The 26,514-nt window shown below is 37.4% G+C and overlaps 1 protein-coding gene across 3 annotated transcripts in view; it reads left to right on the top strand.

Annotated features, from left to right (window-relative positions):
* Positions 1 to 26,514, top strand: part of TMEM117 (transmembrane protein 117) — a 449,537-nt gene that overhangs the window by 361,898 nt on the left and 61,125 nt on the right. For all 3 annotated transcript variants that reach the window (XM_059682637.1, XM_059682638.1, XM_059682636.1), the window contains exon 6: positions 2,832 to 2,991. In XM_059682637.1, coding sequence (XP_059538620.1) covers positions 2,832 to 2,991 — 160 coding nt within the window. The remainder of the gene's footprint in view (positions 1 to 2,831; positions 2,992 to 26,514) is intronic.

Raw genomic sequence — 26,514 nt, forward strand, 5'->3', positions numbered from 1 at the left:
ATAAAATATTACCAGTAACTTTTTCTTGCTATCTATGGCAATACTCTTTGTCAAAACAGAAGTACTTAATAAAGTCAGGAATACACCTATGTAAAGCTCTTAGAATATTACATATTGGAGTAAATGGAATATATCAAAGCAAACATCTGAGAGGTGAATTGATACAGATTTGGTCTTAGGAAGCTCTCATACAACAGTCATTATGAGAAACTCCAATTGCCAAAAAAATGTTTTAACGATTAATTTTAGTGATTTCATTCACAATGAGATTATCAACATGAATAAGAACAATTTATTTAAAAAATCTTATAACCAATGAAGTTTCTGATTGCTCAGCAGACACTTATTCCAAACTCACAGATTTTCACATCTAAAAAACGTTGCTCTGAATATTTCATTTTACAGCATCAATTTACATATGTAGACAAATGAAGTAACATTAGACTATGAATTCCTATATAATCAGCTTTCCTCACAAAAGGAGCTTCCAGGTATCTCTTAGGGAAAGTGCAGGGGAAGATATTAAAAATACTAACCTGTAGACCACAGACTCTGAGCAAGATAAAGGGCACTGCCCGGTAGAGCTGGAGCAAGGAGCTGGGGCATCCTGTCTCCTGGGCTTCACACCTTGGTGCTGAGTATCAGGGAGGAGAAGGGCTTCATGAAGGAGGCTGGGGACGCAAGGAAGGATGAGCTCCTGGGAACTGGGACCCTAACTATTTACCAGCCTCTTCAGCCATGCAGTGCAGCCTCAGGAACTATACCTATTCACAGCATCCTGTGGGACATCATTTGAAAAGCTAAGCGTGATGAAGAAATACCCTTATTACCAAAAGGAGCTTTGAAGAATAGTCAATATTTATCTTTCCTTCATGGAGGTTGTTATATTCCTTGTTGATAAGAGAAATTGTGGTAGTTTGATTAAAGTTTCTCAAACTCAAAAAAAACCCCAAAACACAGGTTGACTTAACCTGGAGAAAAATTTGTTTAAAATCACATTTTTCTTATATTCCACTATATAATATTTGCAATGTTTTTCTGTTGAATTGTAGAAATAATTTTTATAATTATTTAATCCATTTGAATTTCTGGAAATAATCAAAGGTATTCTAAATGGTAGTAGAGACGATCTATAATTTACATTTTGGAGATCATGAGTCAAATTATTTTGAGTTTGTAATTTTAGTAATATTAATGAATTTTTATTATAAATTTTTGTTTTTCAAAAATAAAATAATATATATATATTTCATCTCTGGTGGTAATCTAAGAAGGTATTTGTTATATCCATTATATCAAAATTCAAAATTTATGCTAATAATTTGTTCCAAATAAGATGTTTTGAAGAGAAAATCCAAAATTTTGTTTTAGAAATTTGTATTTTATTCAATTCAAAAGAGAAATCTAGGATAATTTATATCATTGTTTTTGGAATATCAATTATAAAAAATTGGAGGGCAAAAACATTTTGTTAATTTCCAAAATGGATAAGTATTCATCTAAGGTATAATTCCATATTTATATATTTTTTTCATTATTTTCTTTCTTTTATTATTTCTTTAGATATATCTTTCTTAAAACTACTTTTCTCTTTTATTTTCCTCTTTACAGCTCAAAACAATATTGAGGTATCAATATAGCTCTGAAAGAACTGCATTGTGGACAGTTCTCTGGCAGACTAAATCCGTATTTTAGATTTACTTTGAATGACAATATTAAAGACTAATTTAAGTGTCCTATATAATAAAAACCTAATATGCTAAGTGTTCTACTGTTCAACCGTTTGGCCAATTGCTATGACACACACTGACCATCAGTTGGCATGTAGAGGCAGACACTTCGACCGGTAGGTTAGCTTGCTGCTGGGGTCCGGCCTGTCGGGACTGGGCAAGACAGGCTGGACACGCCCTGGAGTCCTCCTGCCGTCCCTCCCTGGGCCGGATTGTGCACCGGTGGGGTCCCTTGGCCTGGCCTGAGCCCTCTTGCAATCTGGGACCCCTCAGAGGATGTCAGAGAGCCGGTTTCACCCGATTCCCTGCAGGCCAGGCCAAGGGACCCCACCAGTGCACGCGTGCACCGGGAGTCTAGTTTTTTAATAAAGAGCTTAATTGATAATTATTACAATTTAAAAAAATGTTCATTGACTTTTATCTGCATATAATTATGAAAGATTTTATGGGAGCTACAAAGATATATAAGAGAAAAATCTCAGGCCCCTAGTATCTTATAACAAGCAATGGGCAATCAGACATGATGTGACCTACATAGATCACTAGGCCACAAGCTATCTACGTCATGAGACCTATGAGGAGAAGTTGGCATGTAGAGGTGTTTTCTCTATTGAGCTCATCAGGCTATTAGGAGAATGATGGGAGGTCTAACTATCTCTCTCTTTTTGTTAAAAGCTAATAAAGTCCAAGGACTTCCTCACCCATTTACCATCTGTCTATGCTCTTCCATAGACATGTTCACTTCCCTCAGTAAAGGATGTACATGCAGTGAGAATGTACACACCAATGTCCTCTTTGCCACACATTGCACTAACCAAGGTCATTTGTAATATTTTTGTTGATAATTTCTTGCTCTGTAATCATTATCTTAATGTCCTTAAGGGACATGCTTTGAGGAGATGCTATCATATCCTTTTTCTAATTGAGAGACAGCACTTAATTTACTTCTTTTTTCATCTTTCTTTTGGTGAATGTGCCTTAGGGTAGGTACTTGGCCAGAGGTAGTAGACATTTAATATACTAGCACAGATAACATGCACTCTCCACTGTCTGTGTGTTATTATGTCTGATGTTCTTTAACAAGTGTCTTGTTCCTTGCAGGACGGTTCTGTTCACTCTGACTTCTGTGGTTGTACTCGTCATTACAACTGACTGGATCAGCTGGGACAAGTTGAATCGGGGATTTTTGCCTAGTGATGAAGTTTCCAGAGCTTTCCTGGCTTCTTTCATCTTGGTCTTTGACCTCCTGATTGTCATGCAGGTAAGTGTCTTTGTGTTTCCCTCTTCCCATGGAAGCTGTGCTGCGCTTTGTTCTCAGTCTAGCAAACAAACACTATGCAGGGAAAGGCTCCGTAAAGCTAGAGGAGGGCATCCTTCACAGTTGCTATTAATGGGGCCTCCTCTGATCATATTTTCAGCAATTTTACCAAGATAAGCAATTAGGTTTTTATGAGAGGGGCACCAAAAATTCATTGAATGAGCATTGCAAAGTGGGCCCCTAGAAACCATACAGCATGGTGGTGTTTCCTGCCAAGGCTTCAGGGGAAACAAAGCAAAACAAAACAAACAAAACACAAAAGACCCCCTGTCATTCAGTAAATGGAAAGCTGCAGAGATGAGGATGATATAGAGCCAGCAAAACGGGAATAAGCAATTGCCAAAGCAACTCAGGGTTTATAGCAGTTGAAATGGAATGATATAAAAATGCTCTTTCGGTTATGGAAATGATCACTTTCTTTCCGGATTCACCAGAGGTCCTTCCATTTTTATGTAAACAATATTTCTGCCCTGCTTAGCAACAGACTGTCTGTACAATAGCATCCTGCTAACCAGTGCTGCTCATGTAATCTTCCAGTGTTAATGCTTTAGGATCTTAGGAGTGTCCTTTGAATGGGACAAAAAGAGACATTAACTATTTCTTGGCATTTTATCTTGTTCATTAAATGTCCGTCCATTTACTAGACATTTTTGTGTTGCTTTCATAAGGTAATTTTGTTTTTTTTCTCCCCAAGGCATTATGTTATTAGAACAAAGGCTCCATTGCTGAAGGGAAAGTATAGTCCTTTGTGTTCTGAATTTATGTGAGATTTCACAGGATAGCAGATTGGTTTTCTCATTTCTAGAGGTAAAAAGAGACCATTTTAAGAAATATTCTGTAGTGTTTAAATAGAGAAAGAGGAGAAAAACAATCTATTTTTTTATATAACGTAGCTCAAACATTAGGTTCAACATGGTTCCTGGAGTATATAGCTATTTTAATGGATGATAATTTAAAAACAGCATTGCTTTAAAAATGATTTGAAGATATAAAATTAAATTCTTTGTTGCACCTAAAAATTGATGTATTTATCATTTCTTCCACATAGTGGACAAAGCCCTGGGTTTTGAGTGAGAAAGTATTGGTGGGTTCCATATCTGCCTCTCCTTGCTGTAGAATTTCCTCTGGATGTTTATAAGACTGAATTTATAGTACTTATGCAATGATGTATAATACATTGCTTGTTTAAAGGCTATTTTTTCTCTTTCCATCTAATACTCCTAATATACTTCCTTAAGTGAAATATCTGCTTTGGCCAAGTGGCCCACTTGTACCTCTTTGAATTGATCTTAGAGTCAAAGGTATAAGTAGACAAGTGCATCACTGTCTTTTGAATTTGTTCAAACATGTATTTGTGAAAGCAAAAGTTTTCTGATTTCCTACTACCATCCACTACCTCTCCCTTATTTAAATAGTTTAAATTATTCTTCCTCTAGTTCACTAAAAGCAGGGACTTGAAGTGGGAAAACATTACAATGTACAGATATTATCACTCACTCAAAAATTACCTAAAGGAGATAGGTGGAAGAAAGGAAGCATAGTCAGGATTTCTACAGGCGGAATCAGCAGGGTTGGGCAGGGGAAAATATTCTAGATCAGTGATTCTCAACCTTTCTAATGCCACGACCCTTTAATACAGTTCCTCATGTTGTGGTGACCCCCAACCATAAAATTATTTTCGTTGCTACTTCATAACTGTAATTTTGCTACTGTTATGAATTGTAATGTAAATATATGATATGCAGCATGTATTTTCATTGTTACAAATTGAACATAATTAAAGCATAGTGATTCATCACAAAAACAATATGTAATTATATATGTGTTTTCCGATGGTCTTAGGCGACCCCTGTGAAAGGGTCGTTCGACCCCCAAAGGGGTCGCGACCCACAGGTTGAGAACCACTGTTCTAGATGAAAGAAATGGCATGAAAATGTTTACTGACTAGTAAAGTGTTGAAGTGATCAGAGTAGCCAGGGCACCAGATGACTGAAGATAGTTTTCATTGAGGAATATATCATTTTTGCTACAAGTAACAGTAACCCTGCCAAGCTAGCTTAATCCAAGGGGGAATGTATTCCTGTGTCATAGGATGTCCTACAGAATCAGGGGAGGGATGCATTTTGGAGACACATGAAAGCCAAGACTAAAGTGTAAGAGGGAACTCAGACCTACCTTTTCTTCTCTGCCTCTCATACTTTTTTATCCACCTCTGCTTTATTTTTCTCTTTCTATAAAGCAGCGTCTTCAGCTTCCCAGCTCACAGATGGACACAACTAACACCTCATAGGGAGACCAGTCTCTAGGTGCCTAATTCCAGATTCCTGGCACAGGATTGAACTGTGCCCATCTGTGAACTGTCTGGAAGTGAGGCAGTCCCCCTCCCCCACCTCCCCCCCCCCATAGAGGAGAGAGGTTGGACCTCAACAGCCAAGTTAGTAGGTATCTAATACAAAGTGTAAAAATTAAGGCCCCAAAAGTAAGTTTTTTAACTCCTCTTTCTCTCCCCCGACACTGAGTCAGCTAGCCAAGCCTATTGATTCATCTTTTGCTCTTTCCCTTGTAGCTTAATCCTTCCTTCTCATTCCTCTGCCACTATTCCAGTCCTGTCTATCCTCTGTATTATCAATATATAAAAACCTAAGCAACCATTACGACCGAACGACCAGAATGACTGGTTGAACAGTTGCTGTGATGCGCACTGACCACCAGGGGGCAAACACTCCATGCAGGAACTTCCCCTGATGGTCAGTGGGCTCCCACAGCAGGAGTTCCACTCAGCCAGAAGCTGGGCTCATGGCTGGTGAGTGCAGCTGCAGTGGCGCGGGCGGTGGCAGGAGCAGTGGGGCCGGGATGAGAGGCAGTGGAACTGCGCCCGGCCCCGGTTGGGGTTCCTCCCCAGCTGCCTGCTGCTTCACCACTGCTACATCCCTCAGGGTCCCAGATTGCAAGAGGGCGCAGGCCAGGCTGAGGGACCCCACCTGTGCACAAATCCGTGCATTGGGTCTCTAGTAGTAAAATAATCTACCTGTGGAACCTTCTGCCTCCAAATGTCCCGGGTCCCATATACCCTGTGCATAATCTAATCTGAAATATCATGTTGTATGTGTCACTTCTTAGCCAAAAATAGTCAGAGACTCCTCATTGTCCAAGAAAGTAGTCAGTGACACCTCATTGTGAGTGCCCTCCACAGTCTGGCCCTGGCTGTGTTTTCTCCCACGTCTCCAGTGCTCTAGCTCTACCGCTTGGCCCTTGACAACAGCACACATATTCCAGGATGTCTCTGAGCCTCTTTTTCCTCCCCAGATGAGTCTCCCTTCTACTGTGCTCATCTAGATCCTACCATTGAGGACTGTTCCAACTCCCCTTCATTGCAGCCATGTGATTACTTCCTGCTCTTAACTTCTTGGAACTTTGTACCTGGACTGCAAATCAGCATTTCCTGACCTATGGAGCAGAAGCCATCGCTTATAACTATCTATCCCAGGAGGCTCCCTAGCACACGGGCAGCAGTAGGCCCAGAGTAATAACTGCTTGATGAGGATAAAGAAGTCTCATTTCAGCACTGAGTCTCCTGTAAACCCTGTCCCCTTTGGGAGCATCATATTGTAGTTCTGGGAACTAATGCATGTGGTACGAGAGTGAGTTTAAAGAAACGGAGCCCCAGAAGGCTTCTAGATTCCAGACATTTAAAAATATACAATACAAATATCCTAACAAGACTCTAACCAACTAAACTGTGATCTAATCCATTCCATATTCACATATTGCAGACAAAGGAAAAATAGAAAAGTAGCAAAATTAGTGGAAAAAGAGCCAGTACTTTCACTAAATGTTGTCCTCATTCAAGTTATTCAAGTGGTGTAAAAGCAATTAACCCTTTGCTTTTCTAATGATAGAAAAATGTAACTTACACTTCCAAAAGATATTTTAATGTTTGGTAAAAAGAATAAAAAGTAACCATAAGAATATAGTACTATCGCTGTAAATTTTTAATTTGACCAAAACCAGCCATCTGATTCTGAATATTTGTAGTGAAAGTAGAATTATTTTTATGAGTATGTATTATAGGATTTTTCTACATTTAGTGTGAAAACTATTTGTTGTATCACATTTTTCTGAAGTTCTAGTTAAGTCTCTAGAACTAAGGCAAAAACAGATGCCAGTTAAATATAACATGACTCATTACTAATCACCCATTATTACAGGACATAAGAAGAAAATTATAAAGAACACTTCCTCAAAGGAAGTTTTAGCTCAGATTCTATTTAATATTTATAATTATGGCATTGAGGTTATTATACTGCTTCAGTCATTAAATATTTAATTTGCAGTTATGTCCCACCCATTCATCTCCTTTGCTTGATTGAAGAACAAATATATCTAAGATATGTGAATTAAAAATATAATGTGTCATAGAGTAAGCAAAGAAAACAAAGTCTTAGGTGAGAGAGAGAGAGAGAGAGAGAGAGAGAGAGAGAGAGAGAGATCAGAGTAGACAGACTAGTAGGAGAAAGCTTCAAAGGAGAGAGAGTAGAAGGGCAGGCAGCTAGAATTTGAAAAGGAAGAACAATGAACAAGAAAAAGTTTTTGAGCTGAGACTAGTATCATACTCTCCAAGGTAAGAACTCAGTTTTGTCCCATTAAGTTCAGAAAACATTTAGGGATTCATTCCTAGTGTGAATCACCTCAGGTGTTAGAGATAGAAGACAGGGGAAAGGAGATCAAAGACCATGACACAGTCCTCAGGAGTTTGAAGTTGCGCAGAGGAATTAATAATTTAATAGACCGAACAAGAGTAGAAAAGTAGAGACATTTTAGAAGGAATTATATATTTGGAAGAACTATTCAGGTAAAAATTAATCATTTCCATCTCTGCCACTTTTAAATTCATCTCCCCCACTGACCCAGAATCTAGTTGCTGATATCAAGGGTTCAGAAGACAGGAAGTTTCTCTTTCTAACATAAAGAGTAATCTGTGCTTTTTGCTAGACAGGAACAGGGAGGAAGAGAGAAGGAAGAGAGGGCGGAGAGGTGAGGAGCCAGAAGGATAGCTTTAGGTGGGGGTGATTTGAGGAGCCAGTAGAATCCTCCAGTGTGTGTGGATGGGTGGAGGTGGACAGGAGTAGACAATGGTAATGACCATAGAGACTGATGAAGTTATATCTGTTGTGAAGTTTTCAATGTTTCTTTGTCTCTTATAAATGCTTTATATAACTGAACTCTAGATATTGGGGTAGGGAAAACATCGAGATGGCATCTGCTGAATAAAGTACCCAGAGGAAATACTTTGCAAGATCTATCTATACTATCTATGTCCATGTCTATGTCTATGTCTATACCTATTGTCATATATATATATATATATATATATATATATATATATATATATACACACACAGATACATATACACATATATTCTTGAAACTTTCTTCGCTTTTACAAACTCTCCTCTAAAAGGCTTCTCTCATCAGGTTTGTGTGTGTGTGTGTGTGTGTGTGTGTGTGTGTGTATCTTAGATATATGTATACAAACAGATATATAATATAAAAATACATTATATATGTAATATCTTAGCTTTATGGATTTCAAGGTGATGTGAGAAGTCTTGTAGAAGAGCAGCTTTTAAAGAGAAGAAGAAAGATTCAAGGATCATATTTGATAAATCTTCACATTGTTGATACATTTTTTCAACACTCTTTTCTCATAGTTTATCTATATACCTGCCTAATATCTCTGTACCTACCTACCTCCTATAACATGTGAGTTCTTCAGAGAGGAAATGTGTTTTTCAATTTTTTCATTTCCATAGCTAGCTCATGTTCAATGCACTGCAGTTTTACCATAAATATTTGCTGAATGAAAGAATAAAGGAAATGAACAAAGCATTATTTCAGAAAAGCCAAAAAACATGAGATTTTTCATGATGTAAAATATTTGCCAACAGCAGGAGAATGAACCATCAGTAATATTAGATTAGGTCATTTCCACTGAATTACAATTTTACAGATATTAAATATCCAAATAAAATATGAATACATTCTTCTGTTAAGTGTTAAAAAGGACTCTTGCTCTAGTTGAAAAACATTTAGAGAAAAGTGATATTTTCTGAAAAGTAATTCTTAATGCACTGAAAAAATAATTATGAAAATTACATTTTACAAACATTTCACTGTGCAACATCTAAAATGTGTTTGCTTTTTGTTTTGTGCATAGTTCTCAGAAGTAGGTGGACTAGTTTAAAAAATAGACATTATGACTCTTGGTAGAATGTATTTTAAAACCCCATTGACCTGCTTTAGTAGGGCATTGCTTCTGAGGTCTTAGCTGTAGAAAGTAAAATCAATCACTTTAGAACTTAGGGCAGAACAACAAGCATGAACCTATTTTAATTAAACAGCCATGCTGTTTAGATAAATTGGCATATATTTTCAGAATGAGTGATTCCAACTGATTTTGTTTACAGGCTACTTAGGAAAAAACAGGTTGTTTAAATGTCTGTCCACCATTTTAACATATTCTTCAGCTTTGTGAATACCTTATCTAACCTTCTTCTAAGTATTTTAAACTCCTTTCACAATTGTTTTACATCTTCATTTTTTTTTTTTACTCAAGGTTTACACTCCTATTTGAAAACACGGTAATGGTAATTTCTGTCATAGGTCCCAGCAAGGATATATAATTTAAGTATTGCCTGGGGTAACCATAAATGCCTACTGTGTTTAGGTGCCTAAGACTTTGAATCTCACCCTTATTTACTGTCACAATTTTGTGTATCTGACATCGCTGCTGGCCCAATGGAAAGAGAGAATCTCTGTTTAAGATAATCATAAAGGGGAACCTCAATATATTTACTAGAAGCCCCAAGGACTAGCCTCCAAACAGTAGACAGACTTACCCTGGTAAGTCATATCCGCGCAGCATGGAGGAGTCCATCCAAGTGGACAGTCTGCAGGGTTTGCCAGAGAACACGTCTTGGCAGGTGACTCATAATAATAGGAAAATTTCACCAGAAGGGAATAGTTGAACTGGACGCATTGGGATTAATGAGCAAAAAAAAATAAATTAGGAGCTAATCATGGGTACTGGAGTGACAAACACACTTGAAAATGAAACTAATAATCTGGTGAGCATATGCTACAGATCACAATTTTGAAACAGGCAGTAAGTTTTATGAGGATTATTGTGAGCAAAAGAGATCACTCAAGTCTTTATGGATAATGTGGGAAGAATGTAGCTTGAAGGAATGATAAGATTTGGTTAAGCAAGTGGAAAATAGAAACATTTAAGTTTTATCCCAATTTAAATACTCTAATCCCCAAGGTATTTTTTTTAAAGAGCTGGAACATGATTTAAAAACTGGGGAATATATAAATTTTATACTATTGCACATGAGCAATAATTTTTCAAAGCCACATGAGGCAACAAGATATAACTTCTTTGAATTTTGCTTTTCCAACCAATAGACGCATGATTGTTTCTAGGTGCTGTGGAATGATTAGTGCCTGATCATTGCTCCAACACAATGCACCCATTTTGGGTCTCAGCCCCATTTTTGCCCTTGTGTTTCACAGTTGGCCCTGGAAGTCATTTGTAGCAGTTGCCACTTGTCATTGCAACTGTTTTACAAGATTTAAAAAGTACAATGTTGAAGACTGATCCATTCAGTCATTTCAGTAGGCCTCCAGCTCCTCTGTGGCAGGTTTTGAACTCATAGTATGGTTATCCTTCAGGTCAGAATGTTATAAGCTCTGCTAAATGTAAGCCATATTGACAGACATTCATTTAAAATATCCTTTTCCCAATGCAGATGGGCCAATACTTTGTGACTACTCTCAATGGAGTGTCAAGCATTTGAGTTTTTTCTATGGGCTAATTTTTTAAGGTACAATCATAAAGTTAGAAACAAGTTAAAAAAGAAAGGTTGGTGGCAATGAAAATTTGAAAAAGCCAGTACAACAACCCCCAGTAACTCAGAACATTCATCTGAACCCATGCCTAAATTAAAAAAATGAAAAACAAATATTTTTAGACAGACAACTTTAATATCTTAGCATCATAACATTTTAGAGCAGGAGGAACACTTAGGAGCGTATGATCACCTCCTGATATTTACAGCTGAAGCCTGAGGTCACCAAGTTAGTCAGTGGCTGGGCCCAGGCTAGAACCTGGGTCATCCAAATCTCAACCCTCTATCCCAATTAGTCATTCCAGGCCTCTTTTGATTTTAGCTAAGGAAAATGATAAAGTGATGATACATAAAGAAGTTAACAGTCTGAGTCACAATGCATTGTAGCCATAATCTGCTCATAGAGATGCACACTAGGGGATGATTCTCACCCATACCTGAATATAAGAAACGTCAAAATTCTTAGAAAAATTTGTGTTCTCTGTTGATGGAAAGGTTACCTGAAGTTTCTGGTTTGGTAAGCCGGCAGTGGTGCCTGGGAATTCCTAGGCACTACAGATGATTCTTATGACAGTGGTCACCGCACTAGAGTCAACTGTGTGCTGGTTAAAAATGCAGATTCTTCCGTCTGCCTCTTATCTAGTGGCATCAGAGTCACTGGGGAATTTGTTCTGAGTGGTTGACTTTTTATTTAGTCTGAATCTTATTTCTCTGAAACTCACCGCTCTAAGTTAATACACTGGTAATAAGTGAATGTTTGTTGTTACTTTGATTCAGATGCCTTTACATAAAAGAACCCCAAGAAAATTCCAAATTGCCAGGTATTACTTGGAATTTATTGCATTTGACGAAGTTTGGGGCATTGTTCAGAATTTTGCATCTCTCCTATAAAACTATATCATTCCTGTGGTGCATATTATGAACACTGAACAATTAAAATCAAATATGTGCCTGGTGTATTTTTCTCTTATTTTTGCTGAAAGTATATTTTATAAATATCCCTTTGTTGAAAAAATGTATTTATGTCTAAGGTGCTTACCATTTCTTTAATCTTTGTTTGATTGCAATAGCTGCGTACATTTATTTGACAAGTTGAATAAGATCCAAAGTGCAAGAATAGCACGAAACCAAAGAGCTATATTTTTCTTAGTTTTACAAGAAAATAACTTTAGATATAAATATATGTGTCTGGGGGGCGGGATTAAGTGTTTATATATTTTTTCACTCTTCCCTGGGAATTCTAAGGAGGGTGAGTACCAAGAAATACCCTTTGATTTAATGAATAGGGTCCAGGGTATGGATGGAAAAATGAAGAAACTGGAGACCTAGAGAGGGATTCTTGCCTATGTAGTAGGACAGTAGGAGCCAGAAGGTTGGAAGGAATTGTTAAGGGGGAAATGGAGAAGACTTAGAGGTGACAGCCGCCACAGCTAATAGAACTTGGAAGAGAGAGAGGATTTTCTGAAAAGTTTGCTCTGCCATTTACAGTGTTGTATGCTACATCCAGCTTCCCAAGAAAATTTCAGTTAATATAGTTCTACAGTCTTTTTGGCATGATTTTTCCCCAGCCCCAACTTCCTCTTTCAAATCAAAATGAACTATTGGGAGGAGTCAGTGAAAGACAAGGTTATGGAGGCCAAGATACATTCTGATATTTGGAATGTGAAAATTAACAGGTCCTTACTTTTAATAAGTAAGTGAATAAATAAGGTCCGATGGGTGTATTCACCTTATGGCTACCTCTTCATGCAGCTTTTGAAGTTGTTTCCATGAAACCATCTCTTTATTGGCTGGAAGCCAAACTATGTCTCCTTTCAGGCCAGTGTAGCAAATCCCTTTCCCCTAACTACTCCTTAAACATCGGTGTCCTCTGAGGTTCTGCCCTAGCTTCCCTTAACTTTTCCTCTCAGCTACTTTTTCCATGGCAGTTTCAAGCTCTGCCTTGGCCTCAAGTCCTCCTTATAGGCTGGCCTTTCTCAGGGCCAAATGTCTCTGCTGGAATTCAGACCTGGATGTCTAACCTGGTTTCTGAGGTTCATAACAAAACCACTAGCCTGTCATGAATACCCCAGACTGTTATCTACTCAGTCACTCAAGCCAAAAACCTGGGAGATATTCAAGATTTCCCCTTTTCACTTATCTTCAAGTCAATCATCAAGCTTACACATTTTCCTTGCTAAATATCTCTTCAATTTCTTTCTCCTTTAAACCTGTATAACCTCTGCCTTATTTCAGTTACCATCAACTTTCACTTACATGAGTACAATACTCTTTGTTTTTAATTTAAATTCTTTATTGTTTAATGTATTGCATTTTTCCACCATTGACCTAACTCGGGCCACCCTAACCCCCAATACATGCCCTCACCCCACACACCCCCTCTATGTCCATTGGTTATGCTCATATGCATGCATACAAGTCCTTTGGTTGATCTTTTACCCCCTCAACCTCTGCCTTCCCTCATAGGTTGGACAGTCTAGTCTATGCTTCTGTGACTCTGGGTCTATTTTTCTTCATCAGTTTATAATGGTCTTTATTATCCATAAATGAGTGAGATCATGTGGTATTTTTCTTTCATTGACTGGCTTATTTCACTTAGCATAACTCTCTCCAGTTCAATCCATGCTGTTGTAAATGGTAAGAATTCCTTCTTTTTTTACAGTAGTATTCCATTTTGTAGATGTACCAGTTTTCTAATCCACTCATCTGCTGATGGGCACTTAGGCTGTTTCCAAATCTTAGCTACTGTAAATTATCCTGCCATGAACATAGGGGTGCATATATCCTTTCTGATTGGTGTTTCTGATTTCTTGGGATATATTCCTTGAAGTGGGATTACTGGGTCAGATGAAAGTTCCATTTTTAATTTTTTGAGGAAACACCATACTGTTTTCCACAGTGGCTGTACCAGTCTGTATTAACACCAGAAGTGCAAGAGGGTTCCATTTTCTCCACATCCTCTCCAACACTTGTTGTTTGCTAATTTGTTGATGATAGCTTCTGACAGGTGTGAGATGGTACCTCATTGTCGTTTTGATTTGCGTCTCTCAGATGATTAGTAACTTTGTGCAAGTTTCTTGGCTTTCTGAATGTACTCTTTTGAAAAGTGTCTATTTAGGTCCTTTGCCCATTTTTTTGATTGGATTGTTTATCTGCCTTTTGTTAAGATGTATGAGTTCCCTATAAATTTTGGAGATCAAACCCTTATCAGAGATAACATTGGCAAATATGTTCTCCCATGCAGTGGGCTCTCTTGTTGTTTTGTTGATGGTTTCTTTTGCTGTGCAGAAGCTTTTAATTTTGATGTAGTCCCATGTGATTATTTTCTCCTTAGTTTCCATTGCTCCAGGAGCTATATCGGTAAAGATATTGCTACAACAAATGTCTGCTATTTTGTTGCCAATGGCTTCTTCTATGATTTTTACGGTTTTCTGCCTTACCTTTAAGTCCTTTATCCATTTTGAGTTTATTTTTGTGTATGGTGTAAGTTGGTGGTCTAGTTTCATTTTTTTTGCATGTATCTGTCCAATTTTCCCAACACCATTTATTGAAGAGACTATCTTGACTCGATTGTATACTCTTGCCCCCTTTGTCAAATATTAAGTGAGCATAATGCTTTGGGTCGATTTCTGGGTTCTCTATTCTGTTGCATCAGTCTATGTCTGTTCTTGTGCCAGTACCAGGCAGTTTTGAGAACAGTGGATTTGTAATAATGCTTAATATCTGGTAATGTGATCCTTCCAACTTTGTTCTTCTTTCTCAAGATTGCTGCAGCTATTCAGGGTCTTTTTTTTTTTAATTCCAGATGAATTTTTGGAGAGTTTGTTCTATATCTTTGAAGTATGCCATTGGTATTTTAATGGGGATTGCATTGAATCTGTAGATTGCTTTGGGTAGTATGGGCATTTTAATTATGTTTATTCTACCAATCCATGAACACGGTATATTCTTCCATTTCTTTATATATCCCTCTATCTCTTTTCTAAGCATCCTGTAATTTTCTGAGTACAGGTCCTTTACCTCCTTGGTTAAATTTATTCCTAGGTACCTTAATTTTTGTGTTGCAATGGTAAATGTGTTTTTGTTTGTTGGTTTGTTTTTCTTTCTGGGAGTTCATTATTGCTGTATAAAAAAGCCATAGATTGCTGGGTGTTAATTTTGTATCCTGCTACATTGCTGAATTCATTTATTAAATCTAGTATTTTTTTTAGGGAGTCTTTAGGGTTTTCTAAGTATAATATCATGTCTCCTGCGAATAATGACAATTTTACTTCATCTTTTCCTATTTGGATGCTTTTTACTTCTTGTTCTTGTCTGATCACTATGGCTAACACTTCCAGTACTATGTCAAACAAGAGTGGTAAAAGTGGGCATCCCTGTCTTGTTTCTGTTCTAGGGGAAATGGTTTTAGGTTTTGCCCTATGAGTATGATATTGGCTGTAGGTTTGTTCATATAAGGCTTTTATTATGTTGAGGTATGATCCCTCTATTTCTACTTTGCTGAGAGTTTTTTTTTTTTAATCAGGAAAGGGTATTGGACTTTGTCAAATGCCTTTTCTGCATCAATTGATATGTGATTATGTGATTTTTGTCTCTCAATTACCTTTATGTGATGTATCACATTTATTGATTTGTGGATATTGTACCAGCTTTGCATATCTGGAATAAATCCCACATGGTGTATGATCTTTCTAATGTAATGCTGGATCAGATTTGCTAGGATTTTGTTGAGGATTTTAGCATCTATCTTCATCAGGGATATTGGCCTATAATTTTCTTTCTTTGTAGTGTCTTTATCTAGTTTTGGTATTTGGTATTAAGGCTTCATAGAAAGATCTAGGAAGTGGCCTTCCCCTTGAATTTTTATAATAGCCTGAGAAAGATAGGTTTTAGTTCTTTGAATATTTGGTAAAACTCCCCTGTGAAGCCGTCTGACCCCTGGCTTTTGTTTGCTGGAAGTTTTTAGATGACTGCTTCAAGTTATCAACCTGTTTAGATTTGTTGATTCTTCTTGGTTGAGTTTTGGAAGGTCATATTTTTCTAGGAATTCAATTCGTTCCAATACCGAGCTCATTAAGGAGCTCATTAAGGAGCTCGTTAACTCAAATTACTCTGTCAACTCAAAGCAAAAAATCAGCCGAGAGACAGCTGGTATCTCAAAAAAGTCGTTAATTGGGACACTCGTAAGTCAAGGCCCCACTGTTCGTCCATTTCCTCTAGGTTTAGTTTGTTGGAATAGAGTAGTTCATAGTATTTTTTTTTTATATAATCCTTTGTATTTCTGTAGGTTCTGTTGTTATTTAGCCTCTTTCATTTCTAATTTTGTTTATTTGGGTCCTCTCTCTTTGCTTCTTGGTAAGCCTGGCTAGAGGTTCATCAATCTTGTTTATCCTTTCAAAGAACCAGCTCTTGGTTTCATTGATCTTTTGTATTTTGGGGGCTTTTTTGGTCTCTACGTCATTTATTTCTGCTCTGATCTTTATTATCTCCTTCCTTCTGCTCACTCTGTGTTTCCTTGTTGCTCTCTTTCTAATTCTTTAAGTTGTAGAGTTAGATACTTTATTACTATTTTTTCTTGTTTTTAAAAGTAGGCTTGTAATGCTATGAACTTCCTCTCAGGTCTGCTTTCATCGTGACCCATAGGTTTGGGATTGTTGTGTTTTCATTGTCATTTGTTTCCAGGATGTTTTCAATTTCTTTTTTATCTCTTTGATAACCCAATCATTGTTCAATAGCATGCTATTCAGCTTCAAAGTGTTTGAATTTTTTTGATTGTTTTTATTGTAGCTGATTTCTAATATTATGCCATTGTGGTCTGAGTAGATGTTTGATATGATTTCAGTCTTTGTGAACTTGGAGAGACTTTGCCTGTGACCCAATATGTGATCTATTTTTGAAAATGTCCCATGTGCACTTGAGAAGAATGTATATTCTGTAGCTTTGGGTGAAATGTTTGGAAGATGTCAATTGAGTCCATCTGAGCTAGGAGTCATTAAGGATAGTTGTTTCTTTGCTGATTTTTTGTCTACAGGATTTATACAGTGATGTTAGTGAGATTTTAAAGTCCACTACTATGATCATATTGCTGTCGGTCTCTCCCTTGATATATTCCAGAAGTTTTTTGTTTGTTTGTTTTATTTTGTATTTTAGTATTTGAGTGCTCCTGCATTGAGTGCATATATTTTTACCAGAATTATCAATCCCTTTAGTATTATGAAGTGGCCTTCCTTATCTCTTGTTATGGCCTTCACTTTGAGGTCTTTTTGTAAGATAAAAGTATTGCTACCCCAGCTTTATTTCATTTCCATTTGTCTGAAGGATATTTTTCCATCCCTACATTTTCAGTCTGTGTGAGTCTCTTGTTCTGAGGTGGGTCTCTTTTAGACAGCAAATATATGGGTCATGTTTTCTTATCCAATAAGGCTCTCGATGTCTTTTGATTGGAGCATTTAGTCTGTTTACATTTAAAATTATTATTGATAGGTACTTGTTTATAGCCATTTTTATTTTTTTGCCTATGTTCTTCCCCCGCCCCCTTCTTTTTACAACAGTCCCTTTAGCATTTCTTGCATTGCTGGCTTGGTAGTGATAAACTCTCTTAGCCTTTCTTTGCCTATGAAGCTCCTTATTTCCCCTTCGGTTTTGAATGATAGCCTTACTGGAGAGAGTATTCTTGGATTCAGTCCCTTGCTTTGTATCACTTTGTATACTTCCTTCCATTCCTTTTGGCCTGATGTGTTTCTGTTGAGAAACCATTTGATAATCTAATGGGATATCCTGTGTAAGTAACTTTCTGTCTCTCTCTTGCAGCCTTTAAGATTCTCTTTTTGTCGTTAACATTTGCCATTGTAATTATGAGGTGTCTTGGTGTGGGTCTTTTTGGGTTTATCTTGTTTGGGATCCTCTTTGCTTTTGTTGCTTTTTCTTCACCAAATCAGGGAAATTTTCTGACATTATTTCTTTGAATAGATTTTCTAGCCCTTGCTCTTCTTGTTCTGACACCCCTATTATACGTATATTGATTCATTTCATGTTGTTCAAAGCTCCCTTCAGGCTCTCCTCCTGTCTTTTGATTTTTTCCCCCCTCCAATTGCAGTTCAGATTGGGTGTGTTTTGCTTCCCTATCTTCTAATTTGCTAATTTGGCCCTCCACTTCTCTTAGTCTACTGTTTAAAGCTTCCATAGTGTTTTTTATTGCAGCTATATCCCTCTTTATTTCCTCCTGATTCTTACATACGTTGTTGATTTTTTCATTCATCCAGTTTATGAACTGTATGACCCTTATTCTGAATTCTTTTTCTGACACATTGCATACCTCTGTTTCATTTAGTTCCTTTTGTAGTGCTTTCTCCTTTTCTTTCCTTTAGGGGTTTTTCTTCTGTCTCCCCATTTTTGCTCTCCCTGAAGAATCTAGGTGTTGAATCGCCCGGGGACTGTAGTGGAGGGCCTGGTGGTGGGTCACTCAGTTGTGGGCAGCAGCTGCTCCTCTTGAGGTCACAGGGCAGCAGTTGCTCCTCAGTCATTTTCGGGGCTAATGCTTCTCAGACGGTGCTCTTTGGGTGGTCACAGGCATCAGCTGGTCCCCTGGGGGATGTGGCAACTGCTCATCACACGGTCGCTGGTGATGGCTGCTTGCTTCCTGTGCAGTTGCTGGGTGGCGGCTGCTTGCTCTCTGTCTAGTTGCTGGGCTGTGGCTGCTTGCTCCTAGTGAGGCCACTGGTGGTGACTGCTTGTCACCACATGTGTGGTCATGGGTAGTGGCTGTTCATGTGGATGCTGGCATGGTTGTGGTGCCCAGGGCTAAAGCGTCTAGCAGGTAGGAGGGGAGTGCGTTCCAGAACTCACAACAGCCCTTGGTTGGGGAGGCTAGAATCTGGGTTTTTGTGTGTTCATAGCCAAGGCAGCAGTTCCCTGGTCGGTAGGGTTCAAGGTGGTGTCTGAGGGCACCCTGGATGGAGGTGAGGCTGGACTCCCAGTCACTGCCACTCTCCCCTTCAAGTTGGTATGGCCTCTGTGGTAGAGCTGGCACTTTGGGAGAGATTACTGAAGTAGCAGAGGCTGCCTGGCTCGGCGATCCCAGTCCACCAGCCCCCAAAGGTCCTGCAAGATCTAGCTGTCCCTCATTCACACACACACACCATACATCCACACACTCCCCTTTTACTCCCTCACTCACTCACACTTTCTCCCTCACTGCCATCCTCCTGGCTGTCATCTTGGAAAAAAACTGAGTACAATACTCTTTCTCTTCTTTCAGACTTACACCATTTCTCCAAAGTAATATTTTAAACAAAAAATCTCATCCTCAAAATTCCTCTAATAGAAATTCTATTCATGCCATACCAGGCCTTTCATCATCTAGCCCATGCCTATCCGCTGGCTTCTTCTTGCTATCACCCTCCTTTCCTTTTTCCACTCACAGCTCCATTTTATAGTCCATAGATTCTGAAATAACAGCTGATTTCCCAAGTCATAATGCATTTTTTTCTGGTGTAGGCCTTGGCACATGCAACATGAGGGCCTCTCCTCAATGTGCATGCATTGCTGCCCTCAGCCATCTTTTAACCCTCAATTTAAAATGAAACCTCTCTGTGTAGCCTCATTTTCCTCTCTGAGATAAGCTTAAGTGTGTCTTTTGTTTCCATGGAAGTTTTTATAAATTTCAATTCTAGCTATTCCCCTTTTGCATTTCATTTGTTTGTGTGCATGTATATAATCATTTCACTGAAAGGTTGTGAGAATTACATGGAATAGTTCATCTCCAACACAGAGAATATTCAGCAGATATTGGTTAAACCCAGACCAGCACCTAGACCAGTATATGACAAGTCACTGGGACTTAAGAATCATGTTTATTCCAAATGGAAGCAATTTTATTAAACATTTTTGGGGGATCAAGGTATTAATATGAGCAACTTACAAAGTTTCTATGTGAGAATCATATTTGTATTGATCAGGAATGGAAAAGTTTGTTTTTACAGGTCTTAGTTAAGGTCCTATAGACATTAGATAATTTGTGCATTAAATTTCATATAGATTCTGGAAATATTTATTATGTAATTCAATTTCTTCATATTTTACAAAGTACAACCATTTCTACCCCAAAGCAGTCTTTTTCTGAGGCTACCATGTACTTCTCTGAACCCAGTATTTCCTCACATAAACTCTTTTAGTTGAAACTGGTGTCCTAAATGACTTATAAATAGCTGCAAAAGAGACTAGGAAAGTGGTAAAATTTGGTATGATTGCTCCTCCCTATATTATGAAACAGGCTAGGAAAATTCTGATGGCAAATTTATCAGAAAGAGACTCTGAGAATGGCAGACCCTTTTGTATTTTTTCCTAATCCCTGGAAGAAGGAAGAGGGGTAAGAATATTACCACTGAGCCTTGATTTAGCCTGTCATGGCTACTAGGGGAGACATGGTGACATGCCCCGCCCCCAGGAGCTTACTTGTGAATGGAATAATGGAGACTGCAGTGACTGACTTTTACATTAGGAATAAATGTTTCTGTTTTTATGGGTGAGAAAACAACACCAAATGAATTAAAATTATAAAAGCTCATAATCTTAAATTTAGTCATAGAGAATCTTTTATTAATTTATAAAAATAACAACCATCTACTTTCAACTGCAAACTACTTAATATTAATAATAACAACACTACTTTGTGTTTTGTATCTCCATCTAGAATCACTCAAGGGTGCAAGCTTCGTGGCAGGGGTACCTTTAAACATATATTTATTATAATCTTTATAATAAAACAAAAAAGTTATGGTTTACTTTGATAAAGAGAGGAAGAAAATGTGTGGGTTTTAACAATATAAGTGGAAGAACTTTGAAAGAGGGTTCTTATAAAATAAGATTTTCTAGCTGGAAATATCTCTAGCTCTATGATGGGGGTGAGTTATACAAGGGCATAATTTAATTAGAAAAAAATGAGTTGATGATTTATGTCAGAGAAGACACTAAACTTATCACCTTGAGCATGGTCCAGGTGTTAGTTCTGTCTGCATTTGCATGATTAGTAGCTCCAAAGCATTTTCTGTTTAATCTCTAAGGCTGTCTAGATAATTCAATGTGTATTTTCTGAGATTGACCCTATGAGACAGTAATGGAACATCTTTTTTAAATGATTGATTCCCAGAGATATAGAATGTTTAGGCATCCTCACTATTTCTGTTCAAAATTTATGGAATGCTTCATCTCTCTACTAAAATGACTTTCTAACTCCCTCATCTCTTAGTAAAAATAAATCTGATTTGTTTTTGAATGTCAGAAAATTATCCCCATCTCTGAATAGCCTGTAACTTGCTTATGAGGCTATAAAGAGTAGGTCATCACTGAACTTGAGGAAGCAGGGCCAGTGTAAATACTTTCAGCATTTCTTTTGAAATCTGTTTTAAAGCTCTGCAAAAAGCAGGGGTTGTGGGGGAAGAAATAATGCTTTCAAATCTAATTAATATATAACAGTGCCATGATGCACAGTTATCTACAAGGATATTTTAATAGCAATTTTCCAGAAAGGTTGTACCAGTGTATATACCACCAACAGTGAATAAAAATACCTGGTATGGTAAAGAGAATAATGCCCCCGCCCCCCCGAAGATACCCTCACCCTAGTCTCTACCTGCAAATATGTTAAGGTACATGTCAAATGGAAATTAAAGTTGCACTGGAATTAAGGTTGCCAATCAGCTGACCTTAAAATGGGGAGATTATCCTGATTATCCAGAAGGGCCCAAGTTAATTACAAGGGTCCTTAAAAGAGAAAGGAGGCAGAGAGAACCAGAGAGATGGCAGCATGAGGAGGAGTTGGCCCAACACTCCTGGCTTTGAAGATAGAGGAGGAGGGCCAGTAAGGCATGGAATGCAGGTGGCATCTATAATCAGAAAAGGACAAAGTAACAAATTCTTTGCTAGAGCTTCCAGAAGGAAGGCAGCCTGGCAACACCTTGATTTTGTTCCCAGAGACTCCCTTAGGAAACTTGACCTTCAGAACTATAAGTTAATAAATTCGTGTTATTTTAAGGCACAAAGTTTATACTAGTTGGTTACTGAAGCAATAGAAAAAGAATACACCTGAGTTTCTCCATATCTTGCTGACATGGGTATTATTGAATTTTTAAAAATTTTGGTAGTCCAAAGGTCAAAATATCTTATTGATCTTTAATTTTTTCATTATTAGTTAGATTGAGTTTATTTTCTTCTGTTAGATGCTAGATGGATATTAAAATTGCTTTATGGATAACCAGCTTATGGTTGATCCTATTTCATTACTGAAGTTTTAGGGGTTTTTTTCCTTACCCATTTGACCATTAAGTATCATTTGTGCTATTGGTGTATAACATATTATGAGAAATGCTTACTAAGTCTTTAGCCAGAATTTGTGGTGAATTTTTATAAAGTAAAGTAGCTTTTTAACATCTCTAGAGATGATTAAATGTGACTTCGTTGTTTTCTACTTCCAACTATTGATATAATAAACTATGAGAATAAGTTTTTTCCCATGACCTATTTTTACGTCACTAGAGTATGTCCTACTTTGTGCAAGTGCGTTATTGTTCAACATATGCTGAACTGGGTTTGGGTGTCTACTTATGTATGAGATGTGTGCATCCTCCTATTCCTGCTCCCTTTCATCCTGTGATGTTAGTCCTGTAAATAGATTGAGAGCCTCTGTCTCTGCTGTGCTCTGGAAGCATTTAGATATGTGGGAGCGATTTGTGGTGCACTCTGTTCTGCGCTTTGTTTCACATCTCCTCCCCCTCCCCCATTTTTATAGTATGTCAATAATGTCAATGGTGTTTAAAGCAAAAAGGAAAATAAATATATTATTTCAATCTGCTGTTTTGAAGTTGAAACCGCCACCCTGCCCATTTTTTAAATCAGAGTTTTTACATCCTGAAGCCATTCCTGTGGTTATGGAAGGAACAGGAGGTGAGGCATAAAAAAGGGTCTCCTTGGAGAATTGTTGGCAATATGGCTTCTGGTTGCCTATAATTTCATTAGATTTCTCTTCCTCTGATATCTTAATGTTGTTACTAATATTATCATGATCATGCCTTATATGAAAGCCTGTTCTTATGTACCAAATTAAAAATACATAGTTTATACTTCTTTTATAAAGTCAACTTGGACTGCATTAATTGAAGTGTCCAGGATAAAAGAAGTAATCGCATCATGTTACTTAATCATGGTCAGATCATTTCAGCAGAATTATGTGGAACGTGGAGAATTACATTGAAAGTGTATTGATTTTTTAAATTGCAAAAGCATTACAAATTCTTTGCAAAAAAATCGTCACCACAGAACAGAACAAAAAAGGAATAATACAATTTGTTATAATACAATTGTCCAGGTAAACCCATCATTACTTGTAGACTTTAATTTATGCACATAATTGCATAGATAGTTTTCCAAAACAGAATCATCATCTACAATATTATTGTTTTGTAATTTGCTTTTTCACTTCACAATGTATTATTAAAATTTTCCACATCATGAAATATTCTTTCACAAGATTATTTTAATGAATATATTATAATTTCATTTGTGATGGTATTAACAAATTCCCTATTGTTGAACATTTGTGTTCATTTCATTATTATTTCTGGTGCTGCACTGAACATGTTACAATGATTATTTTCTTGAGATTAATTCCCACAAGTTGGTATGCCTAGTTAAAAGGGTTGCATATTATAATGACTTCTAATATGTTTAAGCAAATTTCTCTCCAGAGGGTGTTTTATTTATCATTCCATGATAAGAATAGGAAGGTGAACATTCCCATGACCAACAAAGAATATTGGATTTGTATTACTAGTTTCTAATTTGATTGGCCAAAAAAAAAAAAAAGAGTATTTCATTTTGGTATACATTTTTAAAATTATTTATTGTTTAAAGTATTACATATAGTATTACATATGTCTACTTTTTTCCCTATTGGCCACCCCCATTCCCCAGCACATGCCTCCACCCCGCTAGTGTCTGTGTCCATTGATTATGCTTTTATGAATGCATACAGGTCCTTTGGTTGATCTCTTACCTCCCACCCCAACCCTCCCCGGCCTTCCCTCTGAAGATTGATGGACTGTTCGATGCTTCTATGTCTCTGGATCTATTTTTGTTCACCAGTATATGTTGTTCATTATATTTCACATATGAGAGATCATGTGATATTTTTCTTTCTCCTACTGGCTTATTTCACTTAGCATAATGCTCTCCAGGTCCATCCATGCTGTTGCAAATAGTAAGAGGGTTCTTTCTATTTTACAACAGCATAGTATTCCATTGTGTAGATGTACCACAGTTTTTTAATCCATTCATCTGCTAATGGGCACTTGGTTGTTTCTAAATCCTGGCTATTGTAAATTATGCTGCTATGAACATAGGGATGCATATATCCTTTCTGATTGGTGTTTCCGATTTCTTGGGATATATTTCTAGAAGTGGGATCACTGAGTCAAATGGGAGTTCCATTTTTAATTTTTTAAGGAAACTCCATGCTGTTTTCCACAATGGCTACACCAGTCTGCATTCCCACCAGCAGTGCACAAGGGTTCCTTTTTCTCCGCATCCTCGCCAGCACTTGTTGTTTGTTGATTTGTTGATGATAGCCATTCTGACAGGTGTGAGATGGTATCTCATGTTGTTTTGATTTGCATCTCTCAGATTGATATACATTTTTAGTCATATATATATATGTGTATATATATATATATATATATATATATATATATATATATATATATATATAAATTACATATATCCGTGATGACTAATTCGGAGAATTCAACAACTCTTAAGTTTTGTATTTCTTTTTGACTTTTAGCAAGATAATACAAAACAGTACATTATACAACCACCTCAAGGGGTCTGGGGTAGCACAGCAAACCATAAACAAACACTCGTCCTTCTGCACTGAAACATAAATGGTCACACTAAGTGAAACAAGAAGAGACCATCAGCATCCTCCCTTTTCATCAGGTTTGCCACCAAATGAGCTGAAGTCAGACTGGGTTTGCTGCTGTATGAAGCTAGGAAATCTTATTTTCAGAGCTTTTTCTACTTCAAATTTCAAGACAAGCGATGGTGGACATGTAGTGAAGATGATTGTGTTTCTTATGTCTATTGGCTATTTTTATTTATTCTTTTTATGGATTGATTATTCATATCCTGTGCTCAATTTTTTAAGATATGGTTTTATTGATTTCAGAGAGAGGAAGGGAGAGGGAGAGAAAGAAACACCTATCAATCAGCTGCCTCCTACACACTTCCTACTGGCAACCCAGCATGTGAGCTGACCAGGAATTGAACCAATGACCTCTTGGTGCATGGGATGCCACTCAACCAACTGAGCCACACCTTTGCTCATTTTTTTTTTTATCATGGTACTTAATATTTGTCTCATTGGCTTGCTCTTTGCACATTACAAAGATTACCGCTCCCATTTGACTCAGTGATCCCACCTCTAGGAATATATCCCAAGAAACTAGAAACACCAATCAGAAAGGATATATGCACCCCTATGTTCATAGAAGGACAATTTACCATAGTTAAGATTTGGAAGCAGCCTAAGTGCCCATCAGCAGATGAGTGGATTAAAAAACTGTAGTACATCTACACAATGGAATACTTCACTGTAGTGAAAAAGAAGGAATTCTTACCATCTGCAACAGCATGGAAAGAACTAGAGAGCATTATGCTAAGCGACATAAGCCAGTCAGAGAAAGATAAATATGACATGATCTCACTCATTTGTGGTATATAATGAACAACATAAACTAATGAAGAAAAACAAATCCAGAGACAGAGAAACATCAATCAGACCATCAAACCTCAGAGGGAAGGGATGGGAGGGTGGAGGTAAGGGGGAGAGATCAACCCTAAAGGACTTGTATGCATGCATATATGCCTAACCAATGGACACAGACACCAGGAGGGTGAGGGCATGAGTGGGGGGCGGGGTAGGTGGGCAATGGGGGGATAAGGACACATATGTAATATCAATAAAGAAAAAAATTATAAAGAAAATATTACCGCTTTTTCTGCTATATATGTTATAAATATTTGTTTGGATTTGTTTACAACAGCTGTTTTGAAGATTAATTATGCCCCCAAAGTCACCAGTAAATATGTGTGTATGTCTGTGTGGTATGGAGTGGGGTGGATCTGCATGAACATGTGTGTGTGCGTGTATACGTACATGTTCAATGTAAATTCATAAAAACTGCCCATTGAAATTTGATGTCAAGTTAGAATTCTGGAATCTGAATCCTAGAGATCCCAAGTGTGATTCTGATGCAGGGAATCAGAGATTCACATTTGGCTTATAGTAGGGTTTGTTCAACATGTAGTTGTTTTCTATTTAGGTCTGTTGAAGTCTGTCAGTTGTTTCCTTTGTGATTTCTGCCTTTTATGTTAAGCTGTGAGCACTGTTTCAAAAGAGACATTGAGAAACCTGAGATCATGTCCAAAGGCCAACAACCAAGATGTTGAGACCCAGTAATAATGACAAAGGAATGGCGGAGGAAATGGGGATTTTAGATTGAAG

Source organism: Myotis daubentonii, chromosome 2 (assembly GCF_963259705.1).
Source record: "Myotis daubentonii chromosome 2, mMyoDau2.1, whole genome shotgun sequence".
NCBI classification, from domain to species: Eukaryota; Metazoa; Chordata; class Mammalia; order Chiroptera; family Vespertilionidae; genus Myotis; species Myotis daubentonii.